Source organism: Sinocyclocheilus grahami, unplaced genomic scaffold (assembly GCF_001515645.1).
Source record: "Sinocyclocheilus grahami isolate Dianchi unplaced genomic scaffold, SAMN03320097.WGS_v1.1 scaffold954.1, whole genome shotgun sequence".
NCBI lineage: Eukaryota > Metazoa > Chordata > Actinopteri > Cypriniformes > Cyprinidae > Sinocyclocheilus > Sinocyclocheilus grahami.
Window position 1 is genome coordinate 160923 of NW_015506133.1, and position 12486 is coordinate 173408.

The window sequence follows — 12486 nt, forward strand, 5'->3', positions numbered from 1 at the left end:
GTGTGTGTGTGTGTGTGTGTGTGTGTGTGTGTGTGTGTGTGTGTGAGCGTGAGTTTGTGTGTGTGTGTGTGTATGTAAAATATTTGGTTATTATTTTGTCTTGTGGACTATATTAGTGTCCCTGCAGCACAAAAGCAGAGTTAAGTCGCTGGGGGATATTTGTAGCAATAGCCAACAATACATTGTATGGGTCAAAATTATACATTTCTCTTTTATGCCAAAAATCATTAGGATATTAAGTAAAGATCATGTTCCATGAAGATATTTAGTAAATCTCCTACCGTAAATATATCAAAACTTAATGTTTGATTAGTAATATGCATTGCTAAGAACTTCATTTGGACAACTTTAAAGATGATTTTCTCAATATTTAGATTTTTTTGCTCCCTCAGATTCCAGATTTTCAAATAGTTGTATCTCAGCCAAATATTGTCAGATCCTAACAAACCATACATCAATGGAAAGCTTATTTATTCAGCTTTCAGATGATGTATAAATCTCAATTTTAAAAAATGGACCCTTATGACTGGTTTTGTGCTCCAGGGTCACATTTGAACATTTGTTCTATGGGGAAAAAAAGATTCAATTCAAATTAAATCAAATGATTAACATACATATTCTTCAAGGTGTGTGTAATCTTATGACCTCACCTCAACTATGCAATTAAAGGTTAATATAATGAGCTGTGCTGCTTATCGAAATAAGCAACATCAACAGGGCATTGGTGACATTACACGGAAATGCTGAGACTTTTGATTTTGACTTTTTTTTTTAATGGTTGTAATTTAGTTTGAAATCATAATGAATTCTACTTATTATGCAAAGTGTGTGAGAGACCAGAGCCGTATCTGCAGACCAGAGCATCACAGAGACTGGAAGGAAAAGTCATTAACATCTAGTTTGATCTGCTTTTGTTCTGATGGCATTAATGCAGTTTTTACTGCAGGTACAGTAGCAGTAACAGAAACAGAATAAATGCTATTGAACTCATCAGCTCCTTTACAGGAGCAACTTTACAAACATGCAAAAATGCTTTCTCAACATGCTCCACACTGACTAAAACGACAGAATATGATTTCTTGCTGCTAATCCAATAAGCCTCCTTCAGAGCATCATAAAGACTGTCTGCTCTGCGGTTCATGAGGAGGACTGTGTCTACACCTCCAGCATCTGTTTGTCTCTCATAAGTGAAGGCTGCTGGGAAGCATTACAGAGATGTGCTGATTGGCTCATTCGCTTTGGCAGCGTCACCCTTTCCTAACAGAGCCGGGGGGGAATATTAAATCCTGCTGTTTGCTTATAAAAGCAGTTTTTAACACGCTGATAGCCAGAATAACAAGCACTTTTAATCACAGGCTGCTGTGGCGTCATAAACACACGACTGTAACGCTGTCACCTACAACACATGAAGACAGAGCTCAATCAAACTGACGCCTTCAGCCACGACTGACCTCACGGACATGACATTTACCAGCTTTTCATTTCACAGCAAAAGCACAAGATTACACTATCACACACACGGAAAAAAAAAACAGGAGAAATCAAGGAGGGAATCTGAGAAAACCAATAAAGACAAGATTTCTAAATAGATGAAAGCCTTGAAACGCAACAATGACCAAAGTAACAGCAATGACCATGTCTAATCATTAAAAAACATTGTGCAAAAACCTGACCGTGTGGCGGCACAATTATATTTCCTTATATCCACCAAACAATATACTTCCACTGAAGCTTCTATGGTGCCATTAAAATAAAGCATGTAACCTTCAGTCTGATTACAGATTAAGAATGCAAACGATGAAAGAGACATATTCAACATGAGGTGCTTTGTTATATTTCTATAACGCACAAGGGCAAAGAAACAGATGGATGATTTCTGGCTTCTGTGGCAGCATTTCCAGATGTGTGTTACACTGCATACATGTAAGAATTTGCATTATTCAGAAGAAAATGTGAGTGATTGTTTAGTCCCGATGTAAAAGATCCCAGATCTCTATCAACATAGAGAACAAATACACAGCATTCAAAACAGTGTATACATCAATAGTGATATTCTTAGGCCCTGTCCACACGAACACGGTTATTTTTAAAACCACAGCTTTGTCTACGCGGTTAGGCCGTTCGTCCACACGCAAACACAGCACCAGGTCACTGAAACCGAACATTTCTGAAAACTCCTGCCAGGGTGAAGATTTTCAGAAACTCTGGTTGCAGTGTTATCGTGTAGACAGCGAAACCGGAGTTTTTGGCTTGTGCCGTCGGAGCCTGCGCTGTTATCTCCGCCTACTGGAGACTTTTTCAGGCTTCTGATTGGCCAACATGGCTTTACGGTTGAGGTTATATCGCCACCTGACAGTGCTTCATAGCATGCGTTTGCGTTTTCATGTGGATGGAGATTTTTTTAAAAACGGAAGGAAATACAGTTTATAAAAATACCCGTGTATGTGTAGACGTGGCCTTAACGCAGAGCACTAATGCAGCCCATCTGACTGACAGCATAGCTCTCAAGAAGCAATTGCTTCACCTATAATAGTAATGTCAAGCTATTCTGGCTCACAATGGAAGTCACTGCTAGGATTTTCAGTCTTTAATGGCCTTCACACTGTATAATCATTACGAATCACGCTGCAATGGGGTATAATTGGGAATATTTTAAGGCGCACTGTGCAATTTGCCAGGTCTGACAAAAATAAACCACCATGCTTTTGATGGGAGGACAGCATAAAATTGCGCTGATTACCGCCTCCTCCTTGTCTAAGTGTGTACAGAAAGCGTGGGTGGGTTAATCGGAGCTGACTTTCATTCGCTGGAGTGTTTTCTTGCGTTCCTGTTGATTTGTCAGAGGCAGACAGGAGACTCCTATAAGAGCGCTGTTACCAGCGGCCAGCAAACCCACAGAGGCAACCGTCCAAGCTCCGCCCAGCAACTGTTACACGGGCCTCTGTCTCGGCCAATCACGTTCACCAGCCTCTTTCAGAAGAATTTCAACAGACAGTTCTGAAAAAAAGTTCCTCCGAAGTCTCATATATCCATGGGTCAATCCTAAAGCAAATGCTAACTCAGCCCTGGGCTTAATTTTACACATGAATATTTCATACACTACTTAAAAACAGGTATGTTGTGATTCTCATCTTTCTCCGCTGGGTCCCGTCTGGCATGAGGGCCAGATGTGTGTGTGTGTGTGTGTGTGTGTGTGTGTGTGTCAGTCAGATAGGAATCTGTCACCTTGTGGTTAAAGGTGGATACACTGACAAGCAAGCCTGGAGTGCCCCTACAGACATTGTTAGCTCTTGTTCTGGAATCTGATTGGTCGAGCAGCGTTTCAAGAGCACTGATAATTCACCAGTGTTTGCACCAGACAGACGGTGTGTTAGTGATGTGGTTCCCTTTCATGGGAACTTCGAACTGCGTCCTCTAGGGGTCGCTATGGGGAACGCCTCGTCGTGACCCGTGTCTGAAGCATACATTGAAAAAACACCAACTGTGACTCTTTCTGCAGTTACAGTATTTCGCCAGTAGGTGGCTGTTGACTTGACTGTCTTTATGAGTGAGTAATTGAATTATTCATTCAACTGATTCATTCCAGACTGTGGCTGCATATGCATATATATATATATATATATATATATATATATATATACACACACGTACGGTCTGATCAGTGAAGTGAGGCACAGGGAGAGGCACCTTAATGCCCTATTTCAGCATTATTACAGTGTTGTGGATGGATTGTCAGCAGGAGCCCTGAGATACTGAAGTGTGAAAGTCATCAGCGGCTCTCGTCCGTCTCCACACTCCTCTGATCCTCCCTGTCATTACTGGAGTGGGATGGATCCGCAGCAATTCCCCCAGATTCCTCCTTCCCTCTCTCAAACACATCCACACGTCCTCCGTCTCCTCCACCAGCCTCTCTGACTTCATTATGCCATGTGATTGGAGAATTTGCCCTACATTCACTTAACACTTGTGCCATCTGTTAGACTCCCTCGTTAATGGTGTCAGATCCTCGGCAAATCATTGATATTCAAATGTATGCACATAGCGTTATATTCCAGCACGCCGTTTCCTGCCTTCTAATGGACGGTTTATTTATCAAAGAGGGATATTCATCAGCGCAAGAGCGACTACATGTTTTGCCTGCGTCGAGACCGGCACTTTAAGACTGAGCTTTCCTCAAAACAGCCTTTATGATTCATTGACATGTGTAAAAATCATTTTATTCATAATTATTATTTTCAACTAAATAAGGTTCACTCTGTAATTTTTCCTCATTTAAAAGTTTTACATCTAACTTAATTTGATCATCGTTGCTAAAAACCTTCACATTTGGTAGAAACATGTATTCAAAGTGACTTGCGTTGCATCAAATGTTTACGAATCTGCGAATTGAACGCATGACTCTGGCATTGCTTAGTATATAACCACAAGACTGCCATATTGACAATTGCAACATACACAAAATGACTGAATACACCTTTAAATAGGGTCCATTTAAATTTTGTTTTCATTTGAAATGATTCTGCCCATGGTAACAAAGGCAGTTTGTGATGTATCTGTGCTGGTCTTTTCAACACTTACTTTAATCTAGACCCAGTATTTCAGCATAGATCTGTATGTTCACCGTCTAATGTCAAATAACAGACTACTACAAATCCTGAATCCTGAAACTCAAGAACGCTGCTCTACACACCTGAACACAACCAGTGCTATAATACAGGACTAGTCATGCTGAAGATCACATCACAGAGCACTAAACAGGCAACTAAACGCCATGGTCCTGTAACCCTATATGCTGCATGAAGGAATCAAACGCAGACATGTATCTTGCGACATTGGAAACTTCATTAATTTACAATTTGATATGGTTAAACTGACTCACTGTTACCATTCGGTAATTGGTTTGATTCTGTCATACTCAAATCACCACCTAAAGTGACCTTGGTGAATATGTTCCTGGAAATCAGAGCCATTACAATCTTCATTCATGAAATAAAAAGAACAAAATCATTCTTATGCTAAAAAACTTATGCTTTTACACATAAACATGTCCTGCTCAGTGAAAACTACTACTTCTAGTGTGATTCTGACGTGTGCATTCAGTGGACACTGTACTATAGCATGAGGCCACGTGAGAGGAGTTGTGAATGGCAGTGAAGTGATGCAGTAGGTCAGTAGGTCACATGACTATGACAACAAAATGTAGTAAATCCAAGTCACATGCAAATACTAGAAAATTCATACCATACACAACATGCTTTCTAAAGGTCGTGAAGTAATTACATATATAAAAGAACCTCAGAGAGTATGCGATTTCCGACACATTCACACAGGAACGAAACAGGTGCCTGTCTTTTTGCGTGAGTCATTGAATGATTCACTCAACTGATTCATTCAAAAATTCTGATTCATTCAGAAATGAAACAAGTGCTTAAATTATTTACTCATTTGTGTTCAAATCAAGATGGGACTAATGAATTGACCTATTTGTATGACAGAATTAAAGTCATTTTTTTGAGTATTTAATTTCTAAAAACAGGTTTTCCCGAACACTCCACTTGTTTTCAACCGCTCAGTCGGTCAGCTAGTCCTGTTCAGATCGCCTTAATGGCTTACTTATAGATGGCTCTAAATATGAAGGTAGAATAGGACTAGAATATTTTACCATAGACTTCACCATTTACTATGTGACTCGTTCTTTTAATTGCACATGCATTCTCTAAAAGGTTTCATGTTTTAGAAGTGGCTTATATATGTAGTGTTGGGAGTTACATAGATTACTTTTTCAAGTAACTAGTAAAGTAACGCTTTTAAATTTACAATGAAGTATCTGAGTTACTTTTTCAAATAAGTAATGCAAGCCACTTTGTTTTCCCATTTATTGACTGAGAGCTCTCCTGTCCACATGCTGAGAGAAATCGGGAGTGAGTGCAGAGACACGTCCTTCAGTCTGAGGCTTATTCATTTCACTTTTGGTGTGAAAGGGCCTTTACACTTGCCAAAAATATAACTTTTGGGATTTTTGTTATTAAAGAAACAAATAAGCAAGCCCAGCACATGTGACAAAAAGTAACACAAAAGTAACGCTATGCATTACTTTCTATAAAAAGTAACTAAGTAGCTCAACTGGTTACTTTTTCATGGAATAACCCAATATTGTAATGCATTACTTTTAAAAGTAACTTTCCCCAACACTGCGTATAAGATATGATATTACAACAGATTACGTAAGAATGATTTGACATAGAAACGCGTTCTGCTCGGCTCAAGAAATGGAAGCATGTAGAAGAGAAGAGATGTGCTTTTGTTGACTTCATCACCATGGAGATTTAATAGGTTCGTATTGGGCCACCTGGGTACCAGCAGGACCTCGAGTGCTAATGAGGGAGAGACGCTTCTGCACTCACCGCGCACACACACACACACACACACACACACACACACAAACGGCTCTCACGGACGCTCCTGCTTCAGATCAAACGCTGCTCATTACGCGACACCCCTCACTGCCAAACCTCTTATTCCTGATCTTTATTTTTCACCACATCAATTTAAGTATGAATCAAATTTCTTTCAGAATCTGGAGCGTGACTAATAGCGTTTGCGGGTGATCTCTGCGAGGCTCTCTTTGCACTGAAATGTCACCACTTGGTGAGATGTTGTGGAATGAGACGCGTGCAGTGGAGCGTGGCGCTGATCGCACACCTCCGGCTGCAATCTGAGGAAACATGATGATGATGATGATGGTGAGGAGCATGATGTAATCCCTCTCATGCCACAGCAAGCGTGCGAGCAGCACACGCACAGAGCAGCAGTGCCATCTCATGGTCACACAGGGAAGTGCCTTACATAAGGTTCAGAGAATTACATCACCGTTATCAGACAATAGTGGCTGCTGAGAATCTGATGTGCGGATACAGACACAAACGCATCACCAAAGTTGGCAAAAACAACAAAAAACGCTCACAGATGATACAGCCTTATGATCTCTTACAGTGTTGTATTATTGAACCTATTTATTTCACTTCATTTCATCACATTGGTGACAATCTAAAGGTACAGTTTTTGCACATTCTTTCTAACAGTCTTATGTTTAAAAGTTTGAGGTCAGAAATATTTCTTTGGTTGTTGGCATTAGTTAAAATTAACTAACAATAAAACACAATACTTCTACAGCATTTATTAATCTTAATTAGTGTTACTCTCAACATTGACTAACACATATTATAATTAAAACATGCATTTGTTAACACACTGTAAACTAACATAATTGAACGAAGGTTAATAAATGCTGTAAAAAAAATATGGCAAATTTTTAATGTTAATGTTTACAAAATAGACCTTATTGTAAAATGTTACCATTTTTATGTTAGCATCAAAGAAATTAATACTTTTATTCCTCAATTATGCATCAAATGGATCAAAAGAGACATTTATAATGTTATGAAAGATTTATGTTTCAAATAAATGCTGCTCTTTTAAACTTTCTATTCATCCGTGAATCCTGAAAAATAAAATGCATGATGGTTTCCACAAAAATATTGTGCAGCATGACAGTTTTGAACATTGATAGCAATTAGAAATGTTTCTTGAGCAGCAAAGCAGCATATTATACTGATTTCTGAAGATCATGTGACACTGAAGACTGGAGGAATGATGCTGAAAATACAGCTGCGCATCACAGAAATACATTACAGTTTAACAGAGATTCACATAGAAAACAGCTATTTTAAATACGAATAATATTTCACAGTTTTTACTGTGTTTGATCAAATAAATGCAGCCTTGGTGAGCAGAAAATACATCTTTCAGAAATGTAAATAAAATCCGATTGACATCAAACTTTTGAACAGTATTGTATGTACTCTAGTTCTACATAGATGTGCTCCTGTTTTTGACAGACAGATGTTCCATATGAATGTCTTGGTTTCAGATGATGTGCTGATGTCTTACCGTTGTCCTGAGTCTCCTGTGAAGCCGTGAGTCCGCTCCACTTCTTGCGTATGTTCATGAGTTTGGCCTGTGAGATCTCTCGGACTATAGAGGACAGCTGCTCTTTAGAGCGCTGCGCTGCGGGACTGCTCTTCTCCTGTCCACACTCAGACTTGCTCAGATGATGGTTCCCCACCTCACAACGCCAATATTCAATGATTAAACACTTGAAAACCCAATGCACACAATGGCTATTATAATGTTTTTATACTCACATCTCCATTCTGTCTTCTGTATATGTATATCGGCGGTAATGACGCAGCTTTAGACCTGAAATCACATTCAGTCACATTCTGTTTGAAAACGTCCTTCATCTTTGGTTAAAATGCTGTCTTTCTCTTACCCGTTCACTCTCTTCATGCCGATGGGTTTATTGAACAGCAGGTCACTGTATGGAAGCTTTTTGAATTTGTCTCTGCCAACAGCGACGTAAAACTGCCTGTTTTCTAACTCCTTTCCATCCATAACGAGAGTCCCTTCAAAGGTGTACAGGCTGTAAGAGATGTCAAAGGCATTAGTTAGTTAAATACAGCTCAGGTAATTCAGAAATGCTTCCTTTTCCCTAATGAGAAAAGGGTACTTATCATCCAAATTACTTTTCATGAGCATTTAAGACTTTTATAATGTGTCCTGGAGAACCACAATAATGAAAGTAAATCTAAATTGTTTTTTTTGTTTTTTTTTAAATGACTGTACTCTAGGCAGTCTCTCTAACATCAATACTGTTACAGGTACACATATCACCTGCAAACATTAAGAGTTACCCTGTTGAAAAAAACAGAATATGCTGGTTAGGTATGTTTTGAAGCATGGCTGCTGGTTTTAAATGGTTTAAGCTAGTCCTTAGCTGGTCATGAGCTGGTTTAAGCTGGTCCTAAGCAACTAGCTCCTGTTCAGGACCAGCGTAACCCTTATGAAAATTAACCATGGTTTTACTACAAATTAAACCAAAAAAGTCTCTAGGTTACGCATGTAATCCTGGTTCCCCGAGGGAACGAGACACTGTGTCGAAACGCTATGGGAACGCCTTAAGCATGACCACGCTCTGAATCACGTGTGTAATCAGTCCAATGGATAGGCGAGACGTCACGGGCAGGGTGACATAGCAACCAGGAAACTTAAAAGCACGTGCGGTGGATACAGCAGCAGCTTCTGGAAAATGAAGTAAGCACTCGCAGGGATGCCGAAAGTATGGCACTGAGACGCAGCATTTCGTTCCCTCAAGGAACCATGGTTACATGCATAACCTAGAGACATTCCCCTTCAGGAACTCGAGCTGCGTCGAAACGCTATGGGAATGAGTATGCCCACGCTGCCAGACTTTCAAATCCCTGCCTAGTGTGGAAGAGCACAGCTAGGGCGAGAGAACAGAAGGGCCCGTAGTGTCTCGCATATCGAGGCCATAGAACCTGACGAACATTAGGGGCATGGACCAACCCGCAGCATGGCAGACGTCCTGCATAGAAACACACTGCTCGCACTGGACACATACAGTTAAGCTTCTGCTGGTCAGGCTTCCGAAAGGGAGGAGGACAGAAGGCCTGGAGTACAACAGGCTGTGGTGTAGAGGAGGGAACTTTAGGTACATAACCCGCTTGAGGGTAGAGAAATGCTTTGGCCAGACCAGGCACAAAGTCTAAGTAAGAAGGGGCCACTGAGAGAATCTGCAGATCCCCAACTCTCTTATGAGAAGAAATCGCCAGAAGAAATAATAGTTAGATGACTATCAGATATCTCCTCTATAGGCTCGAAAGGTTTACAGAGAGCCTCTAGCACCACAGCCAGGTCTCATGGGGGGGACACAAGATTGTACCGGAGGCCTCAGCGTCAGTGCAGCATGGAGGAAACGTGTAACTATGGGCTGCCACTGACTGACCACAGAGAGGGGCGAGGTAGACCGCAATGGCCGCCACATGACCTTCAAGGTGGAGTGGGTCAACCCTGTGGAGAATCAGGCATGCAGGAACTCCAGCACTGTACCAACTGGGCAGTTAACTGGGTCGAGCTGGTGGTCTCCGCACCAAGAAGTGAAAAGTTTCCACTTCAGGGCATACAGTTTCCTCGTAGAGGGATCTCTGGACTGGACGATGGTCTCAACAACCTCAACAACCTCAACAACCTCAACAACCTCAGGAAGCTACGAGTTGTGCCCCCTCAGTGAACTACGGTGACCCCCGCTTGAGAGAGGAGGTCCCTCCTGATGGGAATATCCCATAGAGAGCCATCGAGAAGGGACACCAGTTCCGAGAACCATACTCGGCCTGGCCAGAACAGGGCCACTAGCAGTAGACGGACCCCGTCCCGGCGCACTCTCTCCAGAACTCCTGGGAGCAGAGCGATCGGGGGAAAGGCATACAGACGAAGCCTCGGCCAAGTCTGTACCATGGCGTCCAGTCTGAGAGGAGCTGGATGAGTCAGAGAGAATCAGAGGGGACAGTGCAATATCTCCTGAGTCGCAAACAGCTCCACCTGACCCTGGCCAAGAACTCTCCATATCTGCTTCACCACTTTGGTGTGAAGCCTCCATTCCAGGGGCCTCGGCCCCTGCCTTGACAGGATGTCTGCTCCCATATTGAGATGCCCAGGAATGTGAACTACTCTCAGTGAGAGGAGTTTCCCCTGGGACCACACAAGGATCTGGTGCGCCAGCCTGTAAAAGGACACATGAGGATCTCTTAGGTCTGGGATAAAGTGTTTCAATGCTAGAAACACGGCCAGCATCTCCAGGCAGTTGATGTGCCAGGTGAGATGGCAACCGCTTCACAGACCACGGGCGGTGAGGGACGCGTCCGTCTCTAGCGTTATGCGGCGACAATGAGCTCCCAGCACCGGGCCCTGAGGCAAGAACCAAGGCTTCCTCCACAGAGGCACGTAGGCATTGCCGCATGACCTTGAGCATGTGGAGCGGGCTTCCCCTAGGGGGAAAACCCCTTGGTCTTGAGCCACCACTGTAGGGGTCTCATGTACAGCAGGCCAAAAGGTATCATGTTGGATGCAGCTGCCATCAGACCCAGCAGTTTTTGAAACTGCTTGACAGTGAGTGACCGGCCTTCTCTTACTCTCGTGACTGCAGTGAGGATCGACTCGATCTGAGCAGGTGACAGTTGTGCCTGCATCGTGGTCAAATCCCACACCACGCACAGATAAGTGGTTCTCTGTACTGGAGAAAGCACACTTTTCTTGGCATTTAGTCTTAACCCCAACTCTTTCATGTGAGCGAGAACGACATCTCGATGCCGAACCGCCATCTGCTCTGATTGAGCTAATATCAAACAATCATCGATATAGTTCAGTATGCGGATGCCCTGGACTCGCAGAGGAGCCAGAGCAGCATACAAACACTTCGTGAAAGTGCGGGGTGAGAGTGCAAGGCCAAACGGAAGAACCCGATATTGGTAAGCTTTGCCCCCAAAAGCAAACCTCAGGAACTTCCTGTGTTGAGGAAGAATGGAGATATGGAAGTCCTTTAGATCTATAACGACAAACCAGTCCTCGGACCTGATCTGAGACACGACTTGTTTGATTGTGAGCATCCTGAACTTCAGTCGCATGACTGAGCGGTTCAACTGACACAGATTTAGAATTGGACACAACCTCCCATCCTTATTCGGAACTATGAAGTACCGGCTGTAGAACCCGGACTCTCTGTCGTGAGGAGGGACCACCTCGATGGCCTTCTTCCTCAAGAGGTCGCTACGTCACCCCGCCTGTAACGTTTCACCCATCCATTGAACTGATTACACACGTGATTCAGAGCGTGGTCACTCTGAAGGCGTTCCCATAGCGTTTCGATGCAGCTCGAGTTCCTGAAGGCGAACTATGGTTACTATAGTTAAACCATGGTAACCACAAATTAACCATGGTTGTGCTACACTAACCATAGTTTAACCATGGTATTTGTAGTAAAACTATGGTTGTACAAATGGTAATCAATAAGCCAAAAAAACATGGTTATTACACTTTGACTACAATAAAACCATGCTTAATTTTCATAAACCAGCTCATGACCAGCTAAGAACCAGTTTAAACCAGCTCAAACCAGCAACCATGCTTCAAAACATACCTAACCAGCATATGCTGGATTTTTCAACTGGGTACAGTCTGATTTTAATGAGCAACTGCCAGCATACAAATACTTTTTTTTCTGGATTTAAGAAAATGCTTTGAGCACAAATGTGAATTAATTTCACTTCAATTTCATTAAGCAAATAACTACATTCATTTCTTGTGCTTGCGTACCTCCGCACACCCCCAATGATTCGCAGGCCCATTTTCTCCGTGACCATCTCCAGAATCCGCTCAAACTGGCTAATCACACGGCTGGGAATCAGCAACCTCACCGCTGGGTTCAGGACGTCTCCATTTGCCACAACACTGAAACACACGCAAACACACACACACACACACACACACACACACACACACACACACACACACACACACACACACACACACACACACACACACACCCCCTGTGTGTGCGTGAGACAGAAAACA

The 12486-nt window shown here is 42.5% G+C and overlaps 1 protein-coding gene across 2 annotated transcripts in view; it reads right to left on the minus strand.

Annotated features, from left to right (window-relative positions):
• Positions 1–12486, minus strand: part of LOC107564670 (doublecortin domain-containing protein 2) — a 33445-nt gene that overhangs the window by 4992 nt on the left and 15967 nt on the right. For both annotated transcript variants that reach the window (XM_016249806.1, XM_016249805.1), the window contains exons 4-7: positions 12229–12363; positions 8333–8482; positions 8205–8259; positions 7951–8125 (exon numbers count right to left, since the gene is read on the minus strand). In XM_016249806.1, the coding sequence (XP_016105292.1) occupies positions 7951–8125; positions 8205–8259; positions 8333–8482; positions 12229–12363 (515 nt within the window). The remainder of the gene's footprint in view (positions 1–7950; positions 8126–8204; positions 8260–8332; positions 8483–12228; positions 12364–12486) is intronic.